Below are 24,638 nucleotides of genomic sequence, written 5' to 3'. Positions count from 1 at the left end.
CAAAACCTGATCTTTGATTGTACTCAAAACCAATTTGATTTCCACAGCTGACCATAGAAAAACAGGATTTTTAAAACAGCTTACCTGTAAAATCCCTTTCTTTGAAGTACATCAGGGTACACAAAGCCATAGTAATTACTATGTGGGTTATAGGCCACCTTCAGGTGATGGACACTGGCACGCTCTAAATTAAAAAGTGCACTCCCTATATAACTCCTCCCACTACTGGGAGCACCTCAGTTTTGTAGCAAAGCAATATAACGTGTACACCAAGAAGGGAGCTCTGTGTCCCCTGATGTACTTCAAAGAAAGGATTTTACAGGTAAGCCGTTTTGAATATCCCGTTTTCATACATCAGGGGACACAGAGCCATAGTAGTTACTATTTGGAATGTCCCATAGCAATGCTAACTGAAGGGAGGGAGACAACTGTAGAGCACCAAGAGACTAGAGGGGAATCATACTGCAGCCTGCAGTACCCTGCGCCCAAAGGCGATATCCTCAATCTTTTACATCTACCTTGATAGAATATGGTAAATGCATGAATTGAAGACCAAGTTACGGCCTTCCAGATCTGAGCCATGGCTTGGTAATGCCCAAGAGGCACCAACAGCCCTGGTGGAATGAGCTTTAATATGAGAAAGGAGGAACTTTCCTCTTTAAACCATAAGTTTGAACAATCACTTGTAACTATGTAACATTTAGAAATAGTAGATTCCGACGATGCCCGTCCTCTTAGGATCGCCTGGAAACAAAAACATCTGTTTTATTAATCTGAGCGGTCACTTTCAATAGACCTTGACCGATCTCACCACATCAAGAGAATGTAGTGACCTTTCTTCCACAGAAACGAGGTTCTGGGAAAAATAATAAAAAATGAAGGCAGAACCATATCCTGGTTTAAATGAAAACCCGATACTACCTTCGGTAGGAATTCAGGATGAGGCTGCAATACAACCTCATTCTTATGAAAAGCCAATATGTCTCTTTACAAGAAAGAGCACCCAACTGATACTCATTTTAACGAAGATATGGCGATCAAGAAAAAAATATTTTTTCCTCGTCAAGAGAACCAAGGGGATATCTCCGTATTGACACAAAAGGCTGCTTCTGTAAGCCGACAGGACTAAAATTATGTCCCATTGGTTCAGGGGTGACCAAACTGGAGAATTAATCCACGTTACCCACTGAATAAAGTTACGAATCAGAGTGAGAAGCAAGTAGAAACTACTGAAGCCGACAGCCCACAGTCTTATTTTAGTATGTTGGTCAAACCGTTAAACTTAACGTTTGTAAGGAAGGATGAATACTGGATCTTGCAAAAGAAGGTCTGGCCACAGTGGTAGGGACCAAGGGTCCCCCTACCACCATCTTTATGATCTCGGCAAACCAAGATCTCCTGGGCCACAAGAATCACCTCCTTCCCTTCTTGCTTGATCCTGCGAAGAAGGCACAGAAGCAGAACAGGAGGGAAAGCATAGATCAGTGAAAACTGATCCCATGGAAATACCAAGGCATCTGTTTTGTATGCCATCAGATTGCTTGTCCTTGACACAAAGTTGTTGAATCCGGAGGACAATAGACCCACGTCTGGAACTCCCCATCCTTGGCATATTGACAGAACGATGCCGGGGTGAAGAACCATTCTCCCGGAAAAAAACAGTACTCAAGTAGTCCGCCTGCCAATTCTCTATTCCTGGAAGGAAAATTGCTGATAGACAAGAAATTCACCTCTTTCTGGGCCACACAACTTCTCGTGCCCCCTTGGTGATTGATATAAGCCACAGCTGTGACATTGTCGGATTGAATGCTGACAGGGCAATTTTGTAGTCTGAACGTCCAGGCCTCCGGGGCCAGCCGTACTGCCTGAATATTGGGGATTTTTTTTGGGGGATATTATAGCAAAAAGTAAAAAATATTGAATTCTCAAAATTGTCGCTCTATTGTTTATAGCACAAAAAATAAAAACTGCAGAGGCGATCAAATACTACCAAAAGAAAGCCATTTGTGGGGGAAAAAAGGACGCCAATTTTGTTGTTTGGGAGCCATGCCGCACGACCGCGCAATTGTCAGTTAAAGCAATGCGGTGCCGAATCGCAAAAAGAGGCCTGGTCCTTTAGCTGCAAAATGGTCCGGGGCTTAAGTGGTTAAGCTATGTCTCCACTACTATGTCCAAAGATTTTTTGGCGATTTTCCGCCACAAATTGACGCAATGCCTGTGTATTCTTGAGGTGCATGGACCTCAAGTTGCACCAAAGCAGTGCAGGGAGAACTTTGAAGCCACTGCAAGCTAAAGTCGCACAGACATGAACGGCACTCATTTGAAATTAAGGCGGCACGACTCGACATGCGTCCCTTCAGTCCCAAATTGCACGAAAAGTCGCAGCAGTGGGAACCTAGCCCCAAGGAACCAAGCGCCTTCCTGGGGCAAAAATATCCTTTTCTGGACTGTATCTATAATCAGCCCCAAGTACTGCAATCTCCTTGATGCTTTCAAGGAGGATCTTACTAGGCTGAGGATCCAATCCAAGTATTCAAGGTAGCCAACTGCGGTAACCAGACCTTGGTTTAAACGGGCTACTGATTGACCTATCAAGAGTATCGTTATACTTTGAGCCCTTAACCCGGCAAAGGGAGAAGCCAGGATCTTTATACACTCGAAGTGCAGTAACTAGCCTGAAAAGGTAGAGCTACAAACTGGAAATGAAGATTTTCTACCTCGAAGCGTAGAAATTTCTGGTGTGCGGGGAAGATCAGCACATGGAGATAAGCATCCTTGATGCTGATAGACGCCAGAAGCTCACCCCTTGTAGGAAGGAGACTAATGAACGGATAAATTCCATGCAGAGAGAAATGCCGCTTACACACGACCGGGCTTTTTGACAGCAAAAGTCTGACGGAACCAGTCAGTTGGACAATTCGATCGTGTGTGGGCTCCATTGGACCTTTGCTTGCTAAAAATCTGAGAAATCTTAGAAATGGAACACGTTTTAAAATTTTCCCACCGGAACTCCACCGGACCGAGAAATCCGTTCGTGTGTAAGCTAGTATGACATACAAAAAACCGACATTAGGGCAGCTATTGGCTACTGGCTATGAACTTCCTTATTCTAGTCTGGTCGTATGTCATCACGTTCGAATCCGTCGGACTGGTGTGATTGTGTGTTGCCAAGTCCATTCATTCGAAAAGTCCAGTCGCGTGTACGCGGCAAAATACTTTTTTCTCTGGATCCTTAGGAACGTTTGATCTGAGAAAAAACAAGGAGAGCTCTTGGCACTCCAGATTGGAGCTATTGAGGAATTTGTTAATTTGTCTTACTGTCAGATCCATGAGAACTGCAGAAGAATTCCCCTTATTGAGCTAGCGGGGCACCTCCATCAGTCATGACATAAATACAGTGGGCAGCCTGGAAGTGGTTAAAGTAGAAATATAGATACAACTTTTTCCTGGTGCCTCCATGGCAGCATACCTGTGACAAGCTCCGCCTTGGCTCCTCCCTCAGGACCAGTGACTATTGTAAAAGAAAAGGATTAGTGCACTCCCAGCATTCTTTTTTTTCCTTAGACCTCATGGTCAGTGAATAGTGGTCAAACATCCTTACCTCTGCGGTCGGCAGCTTCTAGCTGGGTTCAAGCCTCTCCCAGGTGCAGTCCCTATTCTTGGGCAGCTAAATGCGCTAAGATAGGGAGTCTCTTTTGTGGGTCTTTTGGGACAGCAGTTGTCTCTTAACTAAAAGCGCCAATCTGTATTTATATACTGGCATTTGCTCAAACCTGCAGCAAAGAAAACAGCTATACCCATTTTTCAATTAGCCTTATCCTTTCATTTTTCCCTCCTGTCAATTCTCTCACTTTTCTTGTGTTCCTCTTTTTCTCTCTTCGTCCCTCCCACCACCTCTCCCTTGTTGTGGTATTGTACCTTCATTTCTGGATGCTATAGTTGGTGCCGTGCACCTCACGCTGGCTTTTCTGAGTCCCTCAGCATCTTCCTGCCCGCTCTGCGCATATGTCTGAAGCCGGCTTGATAGCTCCTGCCTGAAATCGCAGTGGCCATCTTATTGGGGCAATTTTTTTTTAAAAATGCCCCTTACCTGTCAAAATCATTTTTGCGAGGGTTGTATTTTCCACAGCTGTACCTACCCCTTCTGCTGTTTATTACTGGGTATCAGAGACGTTAAAATTATTATATATATATATATATATATACATATACATATATACATATATATATATATACACACACACACACACACACACACACACACACACACACACACACACACACACAGCAGTTCGTATAGCAAAGAATTTCAGCTCACCAATCGATTCAGCTTCAATTGAGGATTCTTTAGACAGACGATTAAACCCAGACTTAAAGGAGCTTACCAAATGGCAGTTAAATGCCTGGAAGCCAGCAATTGCTTTATCTGTATACAAAGCTCGGCAAGCATGGACCGAAAACCTGGAAACAGTGATTCATCAAAATGTCCCTAGGGAAAATATAGTCAAGGCTTCTGAAGAATTATAGCTCTCAGCAGACTTCACTGGTCACTCTTTGTAGAAAGGTTACAGAAAGCCATTTCCAGTGTCACAAGAGGAAAGTCAGACTTTATCATCCAGAACAGCAGGATTAGACGTAGCCGGGGATTCAGGGATGCTTACTTGCACGCACCCATACTACAACTGTTACAGAAGTATCACTATCCAAGCTTCTTTACGAGAACTGGGTCTCAGATCTTCTCACTGAGATGATGTTCTCCTTTTATCTAAAGATCCAGCCCAGCTAGCAGAACACAGGAGGATTCTGTGGCCTACGCTATCAAGATATATTTAGATGGTGAATCAAAGGAGGCATCTTTTCGCCAGTTTATTTAGGCACCTTATTCCACGTCGCAAAAGGGATGGTGTTCCTGCCATCTCAGAAAATCTTGGCAATCGGTTGGAAAATAAAGAGTGTGAGGACATGGTCCTACCCAACAGCCTCCAGCTAACTCAGATTAATAGGGATTTTTTTCTAACTGTATCCAGATGGTTCCATGATCACATGGATACCTCTAGAATTTCTGAAGCAATGTAGCAAACAGTCTATCCCAGTCCATATATCAAACAAGTTTGATGCACAGGGGTCTGCACTGGTGGACAAAGAGGGAGATGCTTGTAAAGCCACGTTCATTAAGGCATTTCTTCTGGACCAAAGTTACCACAGACGCCAATGCAATAGGCTAGGACAGTGATGGCGAACCTTGGCACTCCAGATGTTTTGGAACTACATTTCCCATGATGCTCATGCACTCTGCAGGGTAGTTGAGCATCATGGGAAATGTAGTTCCAAAACATCTGGGGTGCCAAGGTTTCACCATCACTGGGCTAGGAGACACATTGCAAGCAGATGTTTGTTCAAGGAAGATGGGCGTTCAATGCGGCAGACGTTGCAAATATCCTGGAAATCCAGGCGGCTTATCTCCTATTGATAGCATTGCTCTCTTAGATAAAGGACAAATCAGTTCTAAATTCAGACCAACAGACGCAGTATCATTCATACATACATAACCAAGGCGGAACCCACAACAGTTCCTTACTGAGGGAAGTTGAACTCCTCTTCATTTGGGCAGAGGGGAATCTGAAGGACCCAAGAGTAGTCCATCTTCCAGCCCACTTAAACACAGAGGCCAATCCCCTACCCCAAAGATTCCTGGATCCCAATAAATGGTCCCCACATCTGAAGTTATTCAGTTGGATTGTTTCCAAACTGCATCCTTTTGCTACAACAAGCAATACCAAGCTGCAGAGGTTTATTTCACATTTACCTCACCCTTGGGCAGAAGCAATAGATGCCCTGACAAGTCCTTGAGCATGCAATCTAAATTTAGGCCTCCTACCTTAAACTCTCGAGACTTTCAACAATAACGGTGATAACAGTCCTGCTATTTTTACAGGGAGACCCACGATTCCCTAGGGCAGGGATATGCAATTAGTGGACCTCCAGCTGTTGATGGTCCTTGGAACTGATGGGAGACCTACCTACAACAGCTTATATAACTGTACACCTGCTCCTTCAAATTCACTTTCCATAAGCCTAGTCTTTACTTTCTGAAATGATGGTTGCAGGGGTATTTCTGAAAAAGACGGTACATGGGTTTATATGATATAAACTGACTGCAAATCAGGACAAATGTTACAGATATGCTGATGTGATGCACCTGCTAAAGTGCCTACGGTCTTGCTCATGAACTGTTTGAAACATCTGTTGTATCTCCTGCACACACTGGGCTTTTTGCAGCTGATGGGAGACTTGATTATAAAGCTTGAATACTTGTTGCTCTTTTTTTTTTTTTAACAGAAAGATTTTTTATTGTTTTGTCTTTTACAAAAACAAGGTGATAACATAACAGAACAATATCAGTATGGTAGTTATGCAAAACAAAATCACAAGACACATAAGTATCACATTCTAGGCATCCTAGAGGATATCAAACCAAAAACCCAGCATCCAATAACATCGAATCCTAACAACCTATTCCGCCCAATAAGGAACGACATGTTCACCTGGTTGCATCTAGAAGGGCACAGGTACTACCTACCCCGGGGGGGGGGGGGGGGGGGGGAGGGAACGGGCCTACAAATGATAATACGGAAAGGGGCCCGCTGATACAGAAAGGATGGCACCCAGGGACCGGAATCACCCTCACAGCCTAGGAACCACCATGAGGGGGGGGGGGGGGGGGGGGGGGGCGGGGGAGGGGGAGAAGGGGGACGGGAAGGGAGAGGAGGCCCACCTCCGACTCAGGATAAGCCAGGCATCAGGGGGGGAGCAGGTCTACACAAGACCCACCCCACCGAAGCATGGTCAGCCACAAGCGTCAATCCAGTTTGACCAGATTTTGTCAAATTTTTTCGGACAGTTTCTACTTTCATAGGTAATACGGTACAATGGGAGGACATTGTTGATCGTTTTCCGCCACATCGCCGCAGACGGCGGATCTGGCTGTTTCCACCTGAGTAGTATTTCCCTCCTGGCGTAAAATAGCGCGTATGTCAGACATAGCTTGACATAACGGTCACCCTCTATGTCATCCAGGCGACTAAGCAAAAATGTCAAGGGATCCAGTGGTATCGGCATCCCACAGACCTCTCCAAGAGCATCCGCCACCTCACTCCAGAACTGACGCAGTCTTGGGCATGTCCAGACCATATGGAAAAACGACCCCGCCTCCGAGTCACACCTAGTACAGTTGGGGCTGAGGCCCGGGTAAATGTTCGCAACCCTCTGAGGGGTATAATAGGCCCTATGAATAAATTTTAGTTGTATAAAACGGTCCCTGGCCGCAATCATAGAAGGGATGTAGGTGAGCAGGCAATCCTCCCACTCCTCCACATCCAGAGAGGGAATGTCCCCCTGCCATTTGAGTCTGGACCGGCAAGTCGTAATGTCATGGGCAACCGTCAGGTGAAGGTACAGGGAAGAAAGAGGCTTCTCCAGGCCCACCGAAATCAGCAGGCTTTCAATGGGGTCAGTCTCCAGTATAGGGCGGGAAGGGAACTGAGCTCTAAGGGCATGCTGAAGCTGCCAATATCTAAAAACGAACGACCCCGGTAGGCGGTAGTCCCGACGCAAGTCCCGAAATGTAGCTATCTCCCCCCTCGGCATCACCTGTCGGAGCGTCACAATCCCCCTCTTAGCCCAAGCCGCAGGGTCAGGGACCGTGAGCAGATGGGGCAGCGAGGGGTTAGCCCAGAGAGGAGTGTGGGGAGAGACGCAGCCCGGCTTCCGGATAGCCACCCTGGAAGCCTTCCACACCCGGAGCACAGTTGCCATGGGCCCAGTCACCCTAGGGTCGGCTTTTTCCCCCCTATAAGGGAGGTTGGACAGTGCCGCATAAGAACCGAGATGAGCGGCCTCCAGGGTAACCGCCGGATTTTGACGGGGCTGCGAGAACCACCACCTAACCGTAACCAGGACCGCCGCCCAATAGTACACCAGGAAATTAGGAAGAGCCAGACCTCCCCTAGACAGCGGGAGATAAAGGATCTTCCTAGACACCCGAGGGGTCCTCCCCGCCCAGATAAAGGCCGACACCACACCATCCAGTTTGTGAAAAAAGGATCGTGGAATGGGAACAGGGGTCTGCCTAAAGTAATACAAGAATTTGGGTAAGTAAATCATTTTCAGGAGATTACCTCTACCCAGAGGTGAGAGGGGGAGGTTCCTCCAGGCGACACACTTCTGTTGCAGCTGGGCGAGCAGTGGGTACACATTCTTATCTATATAGCCCGACAGATCCGCCCCTATCCGCACACCCAGATAGGTGAACTCCTCCACCCACTCCAGTGGAGTGCCCGTGTCTCCCCTGGGGAGAGGTCGGCCCAGCGGAAACAGAACTGATTTGTTCCAGTTTATGCGGATGCCCGAGTATCTGCCAAACCTGTCAAAGGTCTCCAGGGCCGCCCGCAGTGAGTACCCAGCATCTGCCAGATACAGTAGGGAGTCATCGGCGTACATGGAGATCTTATCCTCCACCACTCCCACCCGTATTCCCTTAATCGAAGCATCTGCTCTAAGAAGGATAGCGAGGGGCTCCAGAGCGAGGGCGAACAAAGCCGGGGAGAGTGGGCAACCCTGTCGCGTGCCCCTCCCCAGCCTGAACGCCTCCGACAGGACCCCATTCGTCCGGACACGAGCCTCGGGCCTCTCGTAGAGCATCCGGAGCCATGCACAGATTTCAGGGCCGAATCCGAACCTAGCCAGGACCTCCCAAAGGAAGCCCCACTCGACCGAGTCGAAGGCCTTCTCAGCGTCGACTGAGGCCACGACCCCCGACCCCCCAGACGAAGCCAGTGCTATATGTGTGTGGAGCCGTCGGATGTTTATGTCCGTACCCCTACCCGGCATAAATCCCGTCTGGTCCGAGTGCACCAGGGCTGTGATAACAGAGTTAAACCTCATGGCCAGCACTTTGGACAGAATTTTAGCGTCCACATTTAGTAGGGATATGGGACGGTATGAGGGGCAGAGGGTAGGATCTTTTCCCGGCTTATGGATAACTACAATGACTGCCTCATGCATAGAATCCGGGAGGGTACCGTCAAGTCTGGCTCTAGTCAGCAGGGCCTGGAATTTCGGGGCTAGTTGATCCGCATACAGTTTATAGAATTCCACCGGAAGGCCGTCCGGCCCCGGCGTCTTACCCGCCTGCATGGACTTCAGCGCTCCAAGTATTTCCTCAGTGGATATAGGGGCGTCCAGGGCCTTAGCGTACGTGGGGGTGAGAGTCGGTATGTCAATCCCCTGGAGGTAGCCCTCCAGCTCAGTCAGGTCATAGGTCGCACGGGAGCTATAGAGTTGTCTGTAGTAGGAGACGAACTCCCGGTTGATGTCCGCCGGGAGGGTCAAAATGGAGCCATCGGCCGCTCTAATCTGGCTGATATTCCCTCCCACCGATTGTTCCCTAGAGAGCCAGGCCAAGAGGCGTCCAGTCCGCTCCCCTTGTTCAAATATCCTCTGGGTTTGATAGAGCAGTCGTTTCTGCGTCATCTGTGTCCGCAGAAGGAGTACATCTCTCAACACCGACTGCAATCTATCATGATGGTGCGGTTCTGGGTTCCGAACATAGATCGCCTCCCGCCTGGCTGCCTCCGCCTCCAACCTCGTAAGCTCAGCCCCACGCTCCCTCCTAACCCCGGCTATAATAGCTTGGTATTGTCCCCTCGAGTATGCTTTAAAGGCATCCCACACAGAGGAAGCGGAGGCCGAGTCAGCGTTAGATCTCCAATATGTGACCAACGCTTCCCCAAACCTCGGCTCGACCCCCTCGTCCGTGATCCAATATCTGGAGAGGCGCCACAGTCTGTCTGAATGAGCCAGAGAAAGGTCCAGGTCAAGGAGAAGTGGGGCATGGTCTGAGATACCTCGGGGAAGAATCCGGACGTCCCTGACTTTGGGAAGAACAGGGGCACCCGCATAAATCAGGTCGATTCGGGAAAACGTTCTATGTGAGGCAGAATGACACGTATAGGCCCTGGTCTGGGGATGTCGCCATCTCCAGACGTCGACCAGGCCATAGGTCTCCGCCCACTCTGCCAGGCCCTGTCTGCTCACTCCCGAAGGGAGAAGCCGATCCAGACCTGCGTCAGGGACAAGATTGAAATCGCCCAACAGCAAAAACTTGTTGCTCTTTAAAATGCATCTCGCCAAAATTGCTTTATCTCTAGGCAATATGTTATGACTGCCTGGAAATTTACCTGCACTTTTTGGTATTTTTTTTTTTTTTATATTTTCTGGCGTTTTTGAACCGATGTCGAGACTTTACATAGCTTACATATCAGCAGTTAATAAGCGCATTCTCTAGCAGTCTATCACTATACCCAGTTGCATTTAAAATTGCCGGTTGTCGCTGGCTGTATAGGTACTCCTTAAAAGATTGCCCACAGGATTAATATGAAAAAAAACCTGACCTTCTGTATACTGAACGGGGTAGACTTACTGCAACAGATACGCTAAGAGTTATAAACCATACTGTTAAAACAGAGAAAGTTTCTTTTACTGTATTGCAAAAAGGTACTAAAACTGGGGAAACAAAAAAATACAAACAAACCCAGTATGAAAGGAAAAACTACGAAGGGGAATGAACAGAAAACCCCCAAAGGGAAAGCCAATGTCAATACCAGTATGATTTAACAATGTATGACCAAGGAGTAAGCCCAAAGAGTCCAGGGCTAAGAAAACCAGTGAAAGGATCACAAGAGAAGGAAGACTATGCTGGGAAAAAGGGTGGAGAGATCTCAGATATATCCAAGGATGAGAGTAGAGAAAGTGAATTGGAATCAAGTAAAATGGAACGGAAAATGGATGATCAAGCTGACTAAAATGGAAATGGAGAGGTTTTCCAGATTAGAAAATGTTATAAAAGTAGAAATCTCTACACTGCAGGTAGATCTGGGACAATTGTTGAAACGGGTTGAGGCGACTGAAGAGAGAACTGATAACCAAGCTCAGGATCTAATAAAGTTAAATGGCACAGGTTAACTTAATGCAAAAAGAGCAGCATATAAAATTAGAATCTATGAATTAGAATAGGTTTAAAAGGTCAAAAAGATGAAAAATCAAGGAGATGGAGGTGGGGGAAGTGGCAATGGTCATCTACAGTAGTCAGATATCCTCCCAAAGAGTTCAACAATCTCAGACAAGAGCCCCGAGACCACCAATGTAGTGAGACGCATCAGGTTGGGGAAATTATAGATCACAAATTAAATTTATGAAAAGATGGCAGGAAGTTGATTGCCCTAAAATCCGGGCTTGGATACTCTGTATAAATGCAATATATAACCTGGAGAGTTTAGATGATAGGTGGGAGGAAGGAGAAGAGGTAGATCAAAGATAAATGGGAAAGTTAAAGTTAGAAAGAGTTTAAAAAGACGTGGAGATATGTTGAGGTAGTAAGTTAGGCCCCATGCACACGAGACGCCGCTGCAAACTCTGCTGAATGCATGTTTTTAAAAGCCGAAACTGACGTTTAGAAATGCCTGTTTTGATGCGTTTGCATGACACGTTTAGCTGCATTTGCATCTAGAAGTGATTGTCCACCTGCCACAAGTTGTGGATTGTCCACTTGCAATTGCTTAAAATATTTATTTCATTGTTTTTCATCATTTGCCATAATTTTTGATATTTTTAATGTCAAAAACATAGGGCACCTTTAAAAACGCTTATAAACAAAAACGCAGCAAAACACTGTACCGGTGATTTGGCATCTGAAAAGTGGAAAACTTGTGTCTGAACCCATTTTTTGCTTCTGGAAAAAATGAGGTTAAAACGCAACTGCCTAAAAACGTAAAAAAACATGGACACACAGGATAACATTGAATGAGTTCAGGGGCAGTTGAAAAAAAGTGTCCAACTGCCTCTGAACGTGCGTATAACAGCGTCTCGTGTGCATGGGGCCTTAACAGAAGGAGGTAATGAGGTAATGATCAAAAAGGATATAGTTCTTGGAGTTAGAGGAAGGGTGAAAAGGGGTGGAGAATGTTAAGTATATTTAAATATGTAAGTAAATACGTGGTTTTGTATGATGACATATACATACATACATACATACATACATACATATATATATATATATATATATATATATATATATACATATATATACACATATACATATATATACACACACACACATACATACAATTACTCACGCATGACACTTTTTAGTCACTTGATCATCAAATTGGCGTATGTGACACTGTGCGATCTAATCGCCGGGGCTTACCCCAGAGTGGCTTATAGATTCCAGTCTTAGGCTGGGGGGAGAGAGCCTGCTTGAGATGTAATAACTTACCTCGCTGTGAAGTGGAGGGATAAGAATGTTTTCATTCTGTCCTCCCTTCATGCAGACAATACTGTCCGAATGTCTACGGTGACTGGTGTTGTGGAGAAACCCCTCTGTCCACGAATATAACCTTAATATTGGAGGTGTGGACCTCAATGACCAGTTGTTGGCGCCGTACCCAATTGCCCTTCTGCTTCCAGCTGCATGAGAGGCATTTTCCGCATGTCCTCTCTGGTACCCCTACCCCAAGAAACCCCCAAAGAAGATGTGTCTGTAGAAAGCGTGACATCCGCTTTTATTGTCCCTCCTGTCCTGACCAACCTAATCTCTGCATTGGTGACTGTTTTGAATGCTATCACACGCACTAGTTGAGTATTAGCGTAGGGTACAGCACCACAGTCATAGGCACAGGTACACAGGTCTTGAAAGATGCAACGGCCATCACATTTTGAGAGTCCCTAATCTGCAATGTACAGTTTATTTAATTTTTTTTACAGTTTTTATAAAAGTGAAAAAAGTGGAAAAAAATAAATAAAAAAGCCAAAAATAGTTGTGGTTGCATTTTTCTTCGCTCTATTCCCCCCTCTCATGTTCATGCTCTGTCCGCTCACTACTGTTCTATATCCATCGATCTCTCCATTTTATTTTTACTATGTTTTATTGTATTTGCTTTGCAGGTATGGTATGTTCTACTGTAAGGTTTATTTTGTTAACTACCATTTGCTTGGCAGGTACGTCATTCAGCTGCAGCGCAGATTTATCTTGACAGCAACAGCGTTTGCTCCTACAATACATAAAGCCGCAATGCCAGCGCTGTAGGAGGTGATTTCACCAACACAGTTAAAATAAGCATACATGCCGAAGCATGGGGGCAGCAGGGGTGAAGGAGCGATTTTCTCCTAACTTTTGGGGCGGATGCCCCCCTGCTTCGGCATATATTTTTTAGGCCATTCAGCTGCAGCACTGATTTATTTATCTTAACAGCAACAGTGTTTGCTCCCACGATACATAAAGCCATGACTCCAGTGCTGTAGGAGGCAATTTCACCACCACAGTTAAAAACAAAATGGTGCATGTATGTACATCATTAGAAGTGGGTAGATGAAGGGAGATATTCTAATGGTGGGCATACCTACTGATCAATCTCTTTGTTCAGCCCACAGGCTGCATGAAAACAAAAATATATGCCCAACAAGGACCAGCAACGTACTGGTATGCTGCTGGACTTTGAGTGGTTATACCAGAATGCTGCCTGCGGGTTTAGGCATTATTTTCAGCCAGCGGTTGGCTTTCATGTAAAAGCAATCCTAGTGGTATTGGCCTCTAGACTGCTTTTACAAGCAGTGGGAGGGAATGTCGTCCCCCCTCCCCCCCCACCATCATCTTCCATGTCCCAACAGCGAACTTGAGAATGCACCCGGTGGTTCCGCCAGCTGACCATAGGGCTGATCAGAGACCAGAACAGCGCTAATCTCTATTGCTTAAGAAACCGGAAGCTATGAGCATTTCATGATAGATATCACTGGATATAAACAGCGCCATTGGGAAATTGGGAATGCATTTTATCAAACCGATCTTGGTGTGCCCAGATGCTTTGAGGGCAGAGGAGAGATCTAGGATCTAATAGACCCCAATTTTTGAAAAAATGACAGTACCTGTCACTACCTATTGCTATTACAGGGGATATTTACATTCCCTGAGATAAAAAAAAAAAAAAAAAAAAGACCCCACCCCCCTGCTCTCGCGTAAAGGCAAACGTAAGCGTTGGTCTGGCGTCATATGTAAAAAGCAATTGCATCATGCATGTGAGGTATCACCGCGAAGGTCAGATCGAGGGCAGTCATTTTTAGCAGTAGCTCTCCTCTGTACATATAAAGTAGTAACCTGTAAAGGCTTTTAAAAATGTATGTAGTTTGTCTCTGATGCACGTTTGCACGCATTTTTAAAGCATGTCGTGTTTGGCATCTATGTACTCTGTCTAAAATCATCTTTATTTCATCAAACATTTGGGAAATATAGTGCGTTTTAGTGCATTAAAACTAAAAAAAAAAAGTGCGTTTTTCCCCCCAAAAAAAAGGTGTTTGAAAAAGCGCTGAGCAAATACTGTGTGAAAGAAATAAAATTCAAATCCCACCATTTTAATCTGTAGGGCCTTTGCCATCTTGGCATTTTATGTGGTATCCCCGTACTCAGGAGAAGCCACTAAATGTATTTTGGGGTGTAATTCCACATATAACCATGGCATGTGTGAGCAATACATCATTTAGTGACAACTTTTTGTAAAAAAAATAAAAATAAAAATTTGTCACTCGGGACAAAAAAATTTAATATTCAATGGGCGCAACATGCCTCAGCAATTTCCTTGGGGTGTCAGTAGACACTCAAACTAAAAGCTGTGTGAATTCCAGAAAATTTACCTTAGTTTGTAGATTCTAAAACATTTGCGCAAAAAAACTAAAAATTTAATTAAAAAAAAAATCGCAGAGGCAATCAAATACCATCAAAAGAAAGCACTATTGTGGGGAAAAAAAGGACACACATTTTGTTTGGGTAAAACATTGCATGACCATGCAATTACCAGTTAAAGCAGCACAGTGCCAAATTGTAAAATGTCCTCTGGTCTTTAGGCAGCCAAATGGTCTGGGGCTTAAGTGGTTAAAGGGGAAGAAATTATAAAATGTGATGAAGAAAAGGTTTCCTAGGCCTGAAAGCAATGCAAACACATACACACACACTTACCCGCAAATAGTAGTGTGAAGACCACGACTAACTGGTAGACTGCATGGCCTAAAATATTTTTCATCATTGTGCGAGATATGAGGGGTTTATTTCTCCCATAAGGTTTTCTCAATAACAGAGATTCAGTTGGAGGCTCAGTTGCCAAAGCAAGTGATGCAAATGTGTCCATAATAAGATTTACCCATAACATCTGAACAGCCTTAAGTGGAGAGTCCTGAGAAGAAAAAAAGAAGGTATTGTGAAGTGTTGCATGGAAAATGGCTACCCATTTAGTATAGCATTATTATATCCCATGCAAGAGAATGGATAGTTCCTTATAAAAATGTGCAGATTAAAATACTTTAAGGGCTGGTTAGCGCCAGACACTTTCCAGTGCATTTAAAAAATAAAAAAGGCAATGGGATGCATTGAACAAAATGCATCTATGCTAAAAACACACCTGGAACACCGAAATTGCTACACGTTTTACAATAATCTTATTAATGTCTTCCCAAAGGCTGCGGCATCTCTAAGTAAGCTTGTACACTTGGAAGGAGGGGGGGTCCAGAAAGGTCTACTAATTCAGGTGACCACTGTGGGGGTAACATGATCAGGAGGCAGTCTGTCTGTGCTAGGAGCACGCAGTCAGCGTGTTCTTGCCACAAAAACCTCTATTGCCCATAGATGCATGTGTGTGGTGTTAAAGCCCATTCTCTGACACTGCATAGTGCGTTACATGGGGGCAGGAGGTTAAATATTTCATCGAATTACATTTCCTATATTTGTCAGGTTTGGTTTGCCTAAAGAATAACAGACTGCAGAAGAGCCAAGACACCTGTCCCTTTATAATACACCATGTAAGGACTCAATCCCTGCCTGTAAAAATTTAACTAGTAGCAAGGGAAAATTAAGCATCCCATCAAAAGTTGCGGTTTGTGTCATAGTGTGCTACAGATCCCCTGACATGTTTTAGTGCACCTAGCATTCTCCTGGCAGCATAAACTCACATCTAGTGAATCTGGCTGTGATATTTTTCTCTATAATTTAACACGTTTGTGTTTGACCATGCACTAAACATGTGCATTCTGTACAAATTAAAAATAAACTACTCCTCTGACTATATGGGAGGGAGGACTGGCCTGTTTGGGAAAAGGCCAAGGGCTCATCCACCAGAAGTCTCAGTATATCTCTGTACTAAGATCTCTTGGATCAATTTAGGGCAAAAAGGATAACTAGAATCAGCTTCACTGGAGGGAATGCATACACCAGTTTGAATGGAGATGAAGGGGGATTTCTACTCGTGGCTACAAACCTGTTCAGTCTCTCTTGGAATCTGCTGTCAATGATGCCCACATCTAGAGCTCCCTACTTTTAAGAGCATCAGAAAACTCAGGGTTGAAGAGAGACCACTCCAGAAGCCCTCTTACCAATTTTACACTATCGGTGTGTAAATGGCCAACAGTCATACAAGGTTCTCGATCCAGGAAAAAAAAAAAAAAAAAAAAAAAAAAAAAAGCTAGCTTCTTTCAGGCCTATTTAACGCCTGGTTTCCCCATTGATGATTTATGCAGCCCACAGCCACGGCACTGCGACATCATTCATACTGGGTGACTATGTGGGAGAGGGGTCCAAGGTCCAAGAGTCAGTCTTGTGGCTCTTCAACTAAAAAGAATATTGATGGGGTCCATAGACTCCAGTAGGGACTAGGTGCCCTGAACAGTTGGGGAATTTTAGATACTGCTCCAGCCTGACAGACTGGTGTCCATTATTCCATCCCTGAGAGAGGAAAGGAATGATTTCTTGGATTCTAGGGTGGAGTTGAAAATCTATTAAGTGAGATTTCACATACTACTATGAGAAAGCCGACATTAAACGGACACCCTAAGATTTTAGCAGGGCAAGAAGCAGAGCAAATAACTCTGTAAAGACTGATAGAGCATAAGAGCCTGAAAGTCAGGAAGACAAACTGAAAGCCTTGGTTTCCTATGGACTGTGTGGTGTGCGGGTATAAATGGGAAAGTGAAAATAGGCACTGGTGACGATATCCATTGATGCCACAAGTTCCCCTTATCGGAATGAAGAGATGATCTAAGGAAATGCCATGCGGAATTTGGAGACACTTAGGTATCTGTTCAGGAACTTTAGGTCTAAAATGGAACAAATAACTCCATTTGGTTTTGAGACCATGAATAGGTTTGAAAAAACAAAAAAAAACACACCAGCAGTAGGGCTGGAAGCGTTTGCCCACCCCTGGCACTACCAGCTGTGCTACGCTTTTCCCCCCCTTTCCTCTAATTCCACTAGTTCTGAGGAAATTCAGAGAAGAAAGGACAGACTTAATACTAGTCACTCCCTTTTGGCCAAAAAGACCTTGGTTTGCGGGACTTCGAAACCTAGCCTCAAAGCCTCCATGGAGGTTACCACCCAGAAAAGATCTGTTATCCCAGGGGTCAGTAAGTCATCCAGAAGTGGAACTTCCACAGCTAACTGCCTGGTTTCTGAGGAGGACCTCTTAAAAGCGAAAGGGCTCTTGGATAAAGTGGTAAAGACCCTGCTATCCAGCAGGAAAGCAGTCACTCAGGCAATTTACATGAAGGTCTGGAAGAAGTTCAACTCCTGGTGTAGGCCCAGAGAGCTCAAAGTCAAGAGCACGGTGTCCGTCCTGGAGTTTCTCCATGAAGGAATGGAGAAGGGGCTAGCAGCCAGCACCCTAAAGACTCAGGTGGTAGCCTTATCAGTTTTCTTTGAAAAGACTTTAGCAAAAGACTTTAATTTCTAGATTTTTTAGGGCTCTTGCTCGAAGTAGACCGGTAGCCCTCAAAGACTTTCCCAGTTGGGATTTCTCAACAGATCCTTAACTGCTTCTCCAGAGGATCCTGATAGGACCAACTTGACAGAATCTCCCTCTGAAGGGGTCTGGAATGGAACCTGGCCCATTGAATAGCCGGGATTGCTGCCGTAAGCAGACCCAGAACTGCCATTGCCGTCCTGACCGAGACTGCCTGGTTGCCCTGTATCTGCTTTACAGCTAGCTGCAACTTTTCCTGCTTCTCCAGTGGCAGGAACACTTTTTGGAGAACCGAGTTTATCACATACCCCAAAAATGTAATCTCCTGTGAGGGGACCAGGTTTGACTTCTCCAGATTCAGAAGCCAGCCCAGGTCCTCGAGGTGAGACTGGGACGTCCGGAGATTGACTAGGACCTGCTCCCTGGAGTATGCAAAAAAACCAAAAGGTCGTCCAGATAAGGGACGACTGAAATCCCCTTTAATTTCAGGGGCTCCTGAGACTCTGCCATAATCTTTGCAAAGACTCTGGGAGAGGACGAGAGTCCTAATGGCAGAGCCCTGAATTGGAGGTGCCACACCGAGCTCCCCAAATTCAATGCCAGGCGCAGGAACTGCTGTGATGCCCGATGAATGGGTATATGAAAGTAGGCATCCCTTAGATCCAGGGATGCCATGAAACAATTTGGGGTCAACAATTTTGTGATGGAAAAAAATTGTATCCATCCTGAAATGTTTGTACCGTATAGACCCGTTCAGAACTTTTAAGTTCAGGATCAGACGGTACTTCCCTGAGGGTTTCCTCGCCAGAAAGTATTAGATTAAAACCTCTTGCCTTATAAGCTCCTGTAATAAGAGCTTCATTGCAGAGGCCTTCTCCTGATCCCTCGGCAGAGCCGTCAGATAGAACCTGCTCGGGGGTGGTTCTGAAAACTCCAACCTGTAACCCTGATCGACTACGCTTTTCACAAACAAATTTGGAGACAGCCTGTCCCACTGTTCGCGAAAAGCTGACAGTCTACCCCCGACTGGGGAGAGACTGTCACTTGCTCTTGGAGATCTGCTCTGGGGGGAGATCTAAAGAGAACTCCACCCCTGCCTCTACCTCTCTGTGAACCCCACCGGCTCTTATGGTCCTGGTCTTTTTTATGGGACTGTTGAAGAGCACAAACATTTTATCCAGCACTGACTCTAGATCGGGGCCGAAGAGCAAGTCACCTGAAAAAGGCAGACTACACAATTTGACCTTAGAGGCTGTGTCCCCAGACCATGTTTTCAGCCAAATTGCCCTCCTGGCTGAATTCACAAGAGCCGAGGACCTGGCAGCTAGCTTGACTGACTCTGCTGATGCATCTGCCATATATTTGACTGCATTTAGAACTAGTGGGAAAGAGATCCTTGCAGAGCGTCCCCGCTTCTACATGGCTCTTCAGTTTCTCCACCCAGCATTCCAGGTTCCTGGCCACTACCGTAGCAGCCATGGCCGGCTTCAGACTGACTGAAGCTGCATACCAGGCTTTGAGGATGGAGTCAGCTTTTTTTATCCATTGGGTCTTTTAGGACCCTCATATCCTCAAAGGCTAGATCCGTTTGCCTAGATACCTGCGAGAAAGCTGCATCAACTCTGGGTTTTTTGTTCTAAACCTCAGAATCCTTATCCTCAAAAGGAAACCTTCTCTTGAGAGCCTTGGAGAAAAAAAAAAGGGCTTTTTCTGGGTCCTTCCACTCTTTTTCACCGTATCCGAGAGGACCCTGTGGACTGGAAAAACTCTCGTTTTGTTTCGTCCAACCCCTGGTACATTTTGTCATGAATTGACAGTTGTACTTTTTCCTCCTGGATTTCTAGAGTCGTGTAGATTGCTCTAAGGATGTCATCCACCTCCTCTAGCGATAGCGTATAGCGAGAGCCCCTGCTATCTTCTTCCTCCTCCTCTTCAGAATCCCTGATGGAGATAAAAGTACTACCCCCTTCGTCTCCAGAGTCCTCGGTTTCAACCTGTCTGGACGACGATGCCCTGGGGCTAGGTGGCAAGTTCTGAGGCTCGGTCTGTCCGGAAGGGTTTTGTATCAGCATGGACCTGAACTCAATGGGTTTGTCAGTTCCTTAACTGAGGAAAATAACTTCTATTGCTGGGATGTTTCCTCTTCCACCAACTCCCTGATACAAGCTCTGCACATTGCCTTCTGCCACAAGTCTCTAAGGGGGTTTTTGCAAGAAGGACATTTCCTCTGGCTTGGTTTAGTCTTCCCTAGTGACCTTTCCTGAAACGACATACAGGTTAAACTCACTAAATGTTTTAACTACCAGCAGCTACCACCAAGCCAGTGCAGAGACCCATCACCAAACCGACCACTAGTGAGACCCCTGAACTAGGCTGCAAAGGTCAGAGAGAAGTCAACTCTGACCTGCAGCGACAGGCCCCCAAGAGGGGGGAAACAGACAAAAAAACATCACAAGCATAGCCCAATAGTAAAGCAGAGGGTGCTACTGCACCTTACATACCTGGGCTGGACCGGTGCTAGGGGCGCCTGCCTCCACCATTACCGACTTGCACTCCTCCATTCAGCCGAGTGAGACAGCTTCTTGTCATTCAGTTCCACCATGCATTTGAATTTTCCCGGCCGCCGCGTCATGGCTGGCCAGAAGCACACGGTCACCTGACCCGCCCCATGGTCCCTGCGTTCCAGGTGCTTGAACCACAGCGCCACGCCCCCCCAGAGCGTCGGGACCCGGCGCCGAGAACGGAGCCACGCCGCTGACCTGCAGCAGAGCCCTCTCTGCGCTGTCCAGCGGCCACACGACGCCGGCACTCTGAGGGTCCTCGCTCCTGCGAGATGGCGGGACCAGGAGCTCCAGGAGACCTCTCCCACTGGAGATGCTGCTGGGGGCCAAAGAACAACAACTGCAAGGTAAGCTTTTACTCCCCCGGAGAGAGTATAGCTTCCCCCTGGGTTCCAGGCACATGCTTCCCCCATGGAGGAAACACATTAACTGAAGCCATGGGGGAAGGGGGAGGCGTTTTTAAAGTGGGCATGTGTTTCCTGAGAAGGTGGAGCTACACTCTCCGGGGTTTTCCTGAAAGGCGATTTGAGAAAATTGTGAAAACATCACATGTAAAAATAGGATATAGTGACAATTACAGGGAAAACCTGTACCTTTTCAATGCTGCAAGTTCCTGGAGGGGACCAAGCTTCACTTGTCACAATGGGCATTACCCCTGAAGGCATTTTCAGGATCTGGGTGCCATAAGAATGGACCACAGCCTTGTGGCCAGAAACTGTGGGACATCAGATTCAAGATGTGAACTTACTGCAGGTGGCTTAAAGGAACGGTAGGAACAAGTCATGCTTGCAAGTTTTTCCCCTTATGCATTTGTCAGCTTGCTTAATGCTATATATGCTATCCAGAATAAAAACTTTAAGGACTCAATCAGCAAGTGTCTCTGAATGGCAATGGGGTTCCTTTTCAACATATTTTAAGGCGAGTGTTACATGCACTGACGTTTCTCTTTTTGGAAGGTGTGTTTTGATGAAAACCAAAGCAGTTTTTTCTCTTTTGCTCCAAAAAGGCAAAACTTGTGAATTAACCCTACACATTTGTTTTCAAGTAGACAAACCAAGAAAAAAAAAAAATGTGAAAAAAAGGGCAGCTGCATCTTTTCAATTACTAAAACAGTAACATCACTGAAAATAACAAAAAAATGAAAACAGCAGAGTAAGAAATAAGGTAGACAGTATGCTGGTTAGTATGCTCAACTTATGTATGAAAAGAAGTTAAGGACAAGTAACCTTAGCCTTCCCAGATACATCTAGGTCACAGCACTAGAGTATGCACGGTCATCTGTCAAGTATTGCATATTTAATGTGAATGAGAAACATGGTGCTTACTTGTGTGATACATGCTCCAGTAAAAGCTACAATAACTGCAACTACATTGACGGTAAGCTGGAATTGTAGAAATTTTGAGATACTGTCATACACGTTTCTTCCCCACATTACTGCTTTTACAATGCTGGAGAAGTTGTCATCTGTGAGAATAATATCAGAAGCTTCTTTTGCAACATCTGTTCCAGCAATACCCTGTGAAGAAAGGCAAAGGGAATAAAGTTTAATAAAACACATGCATTCCCCAAAGCAACACCACTGTACATTAAACAATGAATTATTAAATAAGCAAAGACACTTGTCTGCCTCAAGTGCTCTCATAAATGCATCTTGGGCACACTGCCTTCTCTATTCATTTAATGACACGAGAAAGTCTCAAGACACAAAATGATGCAGCATCTACAGAGGACATGAAAAGTTGTATTAAATAATTTACTAAAGCCTTCAAAAAAACAAACCTGACCACAAAAAATTTCACATGCTATTGTCACTGTGTAAAGCTTAAAAGGGCAATTTCAAAATTGAGATTTAAATTTTTAGGAAATGTAGATAAGGCTTACACACCCACCAGTTTCTTCCATATTTCAGAAATGCGGTCAGCAACCAAGCGTACATACCCGTATGCTCGGGGAGGTTCATGTCCACCTCCACGAGGATGAACAGGTGTTTTATGCATCCCTGTATAATCAGTCCAATTTCTGTAAAATTCAGAGCCAGAAGATACATGGATACAGCCGCTGCTCCCAATATGACTTCCATGTGGGTGTGTCCCCCCCAAACACATCACACAACATAATGTGACTTGCTGTTCCCACAACATGGAATAAGGCGTCTTGCTGCTCCCTCCCCCGTTAACCTCCAATGTTGAAAGACACGTGGCCTGGTACAGTTCAGCAAGGGCACACTTGCTGCCCTTTTCTTTTTTGGCCATCCAGAGTGCATGCTTGAATAAACTGTGTGGTTGGAATAATAAGGGAGACTATATTGTTCTGTTCAAGTAATTTCAATTTTTTTTCTAAAATGTCATCCAACCCCTTCTTGCTTTTTCCAGTGTTTAAACACTTAAAAGCCCAAGGAGGAATAAGTGGTCACATGATCAGAAGCTGGTTATGCCAGTTACATATCTGTAGCCAAGACCAAGCTATCTAAGCTCGGTCTTGGTGCTGAAAGTACGCGAGTGCACCCTAAGCAGATAAACTTAAAGGCTACCCCTTTGCCGCTGCTTATAAGCAGCAGTCGTAAAGGAGTTCAGGACTAATTTATACAGTTCTGTAAAATGTGCAACTTTAAGGCATTCCCCAAGCATCAGGATTTGCACTTTAAGCTGCATGAAAGCTCCTGTTTTGCTGAATGGAATTTTTTTTTTTTTTTTTTTTAAAGGTACATGTTACCCAAGGTAGTGCCCAGCAACATATGTCATTTTTAACAATAGCTTGCAAATTAGCCTTAAAAAAGACCAGAAAAAAAAATGCAAGATTTGGCCCCCATATGACACCAGGGTTTTGTGCAGTGTACAAGGTTCATAAACACTCCCCTGGGTTCATCGAACCTCCTACAAACCAAACTTTGCCTGGTCATTCCTATTCATATATTTTCTCCTGCATGATTGAGATTAATTCATCAATACACAAATCAACAATGTTGGGGCTGGTTAACTGCAATTCCTGGAATATACAGTATGTTAAACTTCTAAAACTTAAAAGCAACCAGCTTTACGCAAATAATCTTAAAAGTGCATTTTTTTAATAACTTGTTTTCATGCATAACCTGTAATGATACAGAAGTACTTGTGATACACAATGGATGTGCCCAAAGTGTATTTCCACCTTTGCAGCCATATTAGAACAACACCTACTTTATATTTGTTACATGTCCTCAATCACATACATTTAAAAAATGCAGCCAACCTTTAGATTCTCTATTCTGGAACCTCCAGAACTGTAAAATTTTAAGAAGGAGGCTTGGCAGCTGTGCTTGCCATAATTAATCCTCTCTACCGTATGTTTTTTTTTTATCTTAATGCATAGAATATTTTAAGATAAAAAACTTCTGCCTTTACAACTCCTTTAACAGGAAAAGGGAGAACCTACACCTGTCAGGAATAGGCTTCAGCTGTGACCTATTGAGTCCACAGTGAGAGCCGGTTCACATAGGGGAGACTCAGATCCGGCTTCAGGTCGCCCCTAGTCGCCTCAGGTCGGACAACAACATGTAAAAATCAATGTAAGTGAATGAGAGCCATCTTAATGCACACTACTGAAGTCGCTCCGACTTCAGAAAAGGTTCCTGTACTACTTCAATCCGACTTGTAGGCGACTGGTACCCATTGATTTCAATGGAGGTCGCCTCCAAGTCAGATCTCCGTCTATACGGAGGGGACTCTGACAGAATTATCAGCTCTCAAGAGGGAACTCCACGCCAAATGTATTAAAAAAAAAAAAATTGGCGTGGGTTCCCCCTCAGAGAGCATACCAGGCCCTTAGGTCTGGTATGGAGTTTAAGGGGAACTCCCCTACGCCGAAAAAACGGCATGGGGGACCCCCCCAGATCCAAACCAGACCCTTACCCGAGCGCGCTACCCGGCCGGCCAGGAAAGGGGGTGGGGACGAGGGAGCGGGCCCCCCACCCCAAAGTACCTTGTCCCCATGTTGATGAGGACAAGGGCCTCTTCCCGACAACCCTGGCCGTTGGTTGTCGGGGTCTGCGGGCAGGGGGCTTATCGGAATCCGGGAGCCCCCTTTAGTAAGGGGGCCCCCAGATCCTTGCCCCCCCACCTTATGTGAATGAGTATGGGGTACAATACCCGTGAAAAAGAAATTTACAAAAAAAAAAAAAAACACAACACACAAGGGTTAAAATAGTTGCGACGAGGCAACATCTCCTGAAGAGAACAGAAGACGGCGGCGACAGAAGACCGGGCCACC

The 24,638-nt window shown here is 45.3% G+C and overlaps 1 protein-coding gene across 9 annotated transcripts in view; it reads right to left on the bottom strand.

Moving 5' to 3' along the window:
* Positions 1–24,638, bottom strand: part of ATP2B1 (ATPase plasma membrane Ca2+ transporting 1) — a 275,438-nt gene that overhangs the window by 23,036 nt on the left and 227,764 nt on the right. For all 9 annotated transcript variants that reach the window (XM_077471059.1, XM_077471058.1, XM_077471064.1 and 6 more), the window contains exons 16-17: positions 21,718–21,909; positions 15,065–15,278 (exon numbers count right to left, since the gene is read on the bottom strand). In XM_077471059.1, coding sequence (XP_077327185.1) covers positions 15,065–15,278; positions 21,718–21,909 — 406 coding nt within the window. The remainder of the gene's footprint in view (positions 1–15,064; positions 15,279–21,717; positions 21,910–24,638) is intronic.

The sequence above is a fragment of the Lithobates pipiens genome, unplaced genomic scaffold (assembly GCF_037356315.1).
Source record: "Lithobates pipiens isolate NorthernLeopardFrog02 unplaced genomic scaffold, aLitPip1_a1.2 Scaffold_8, whole genome shotgun sequence".
Lineage (NCBI taxonomy): Eukaryota > Metazoa > Chordata > Amphibia > Anura > Ranidae > Lithobates > Lithobates pipiens.
The sequence above is the reverse complement of the archived record's forward strand: the minus strand, read 5'-3'. Positions and strand labels throughout refer to the sequence as shown.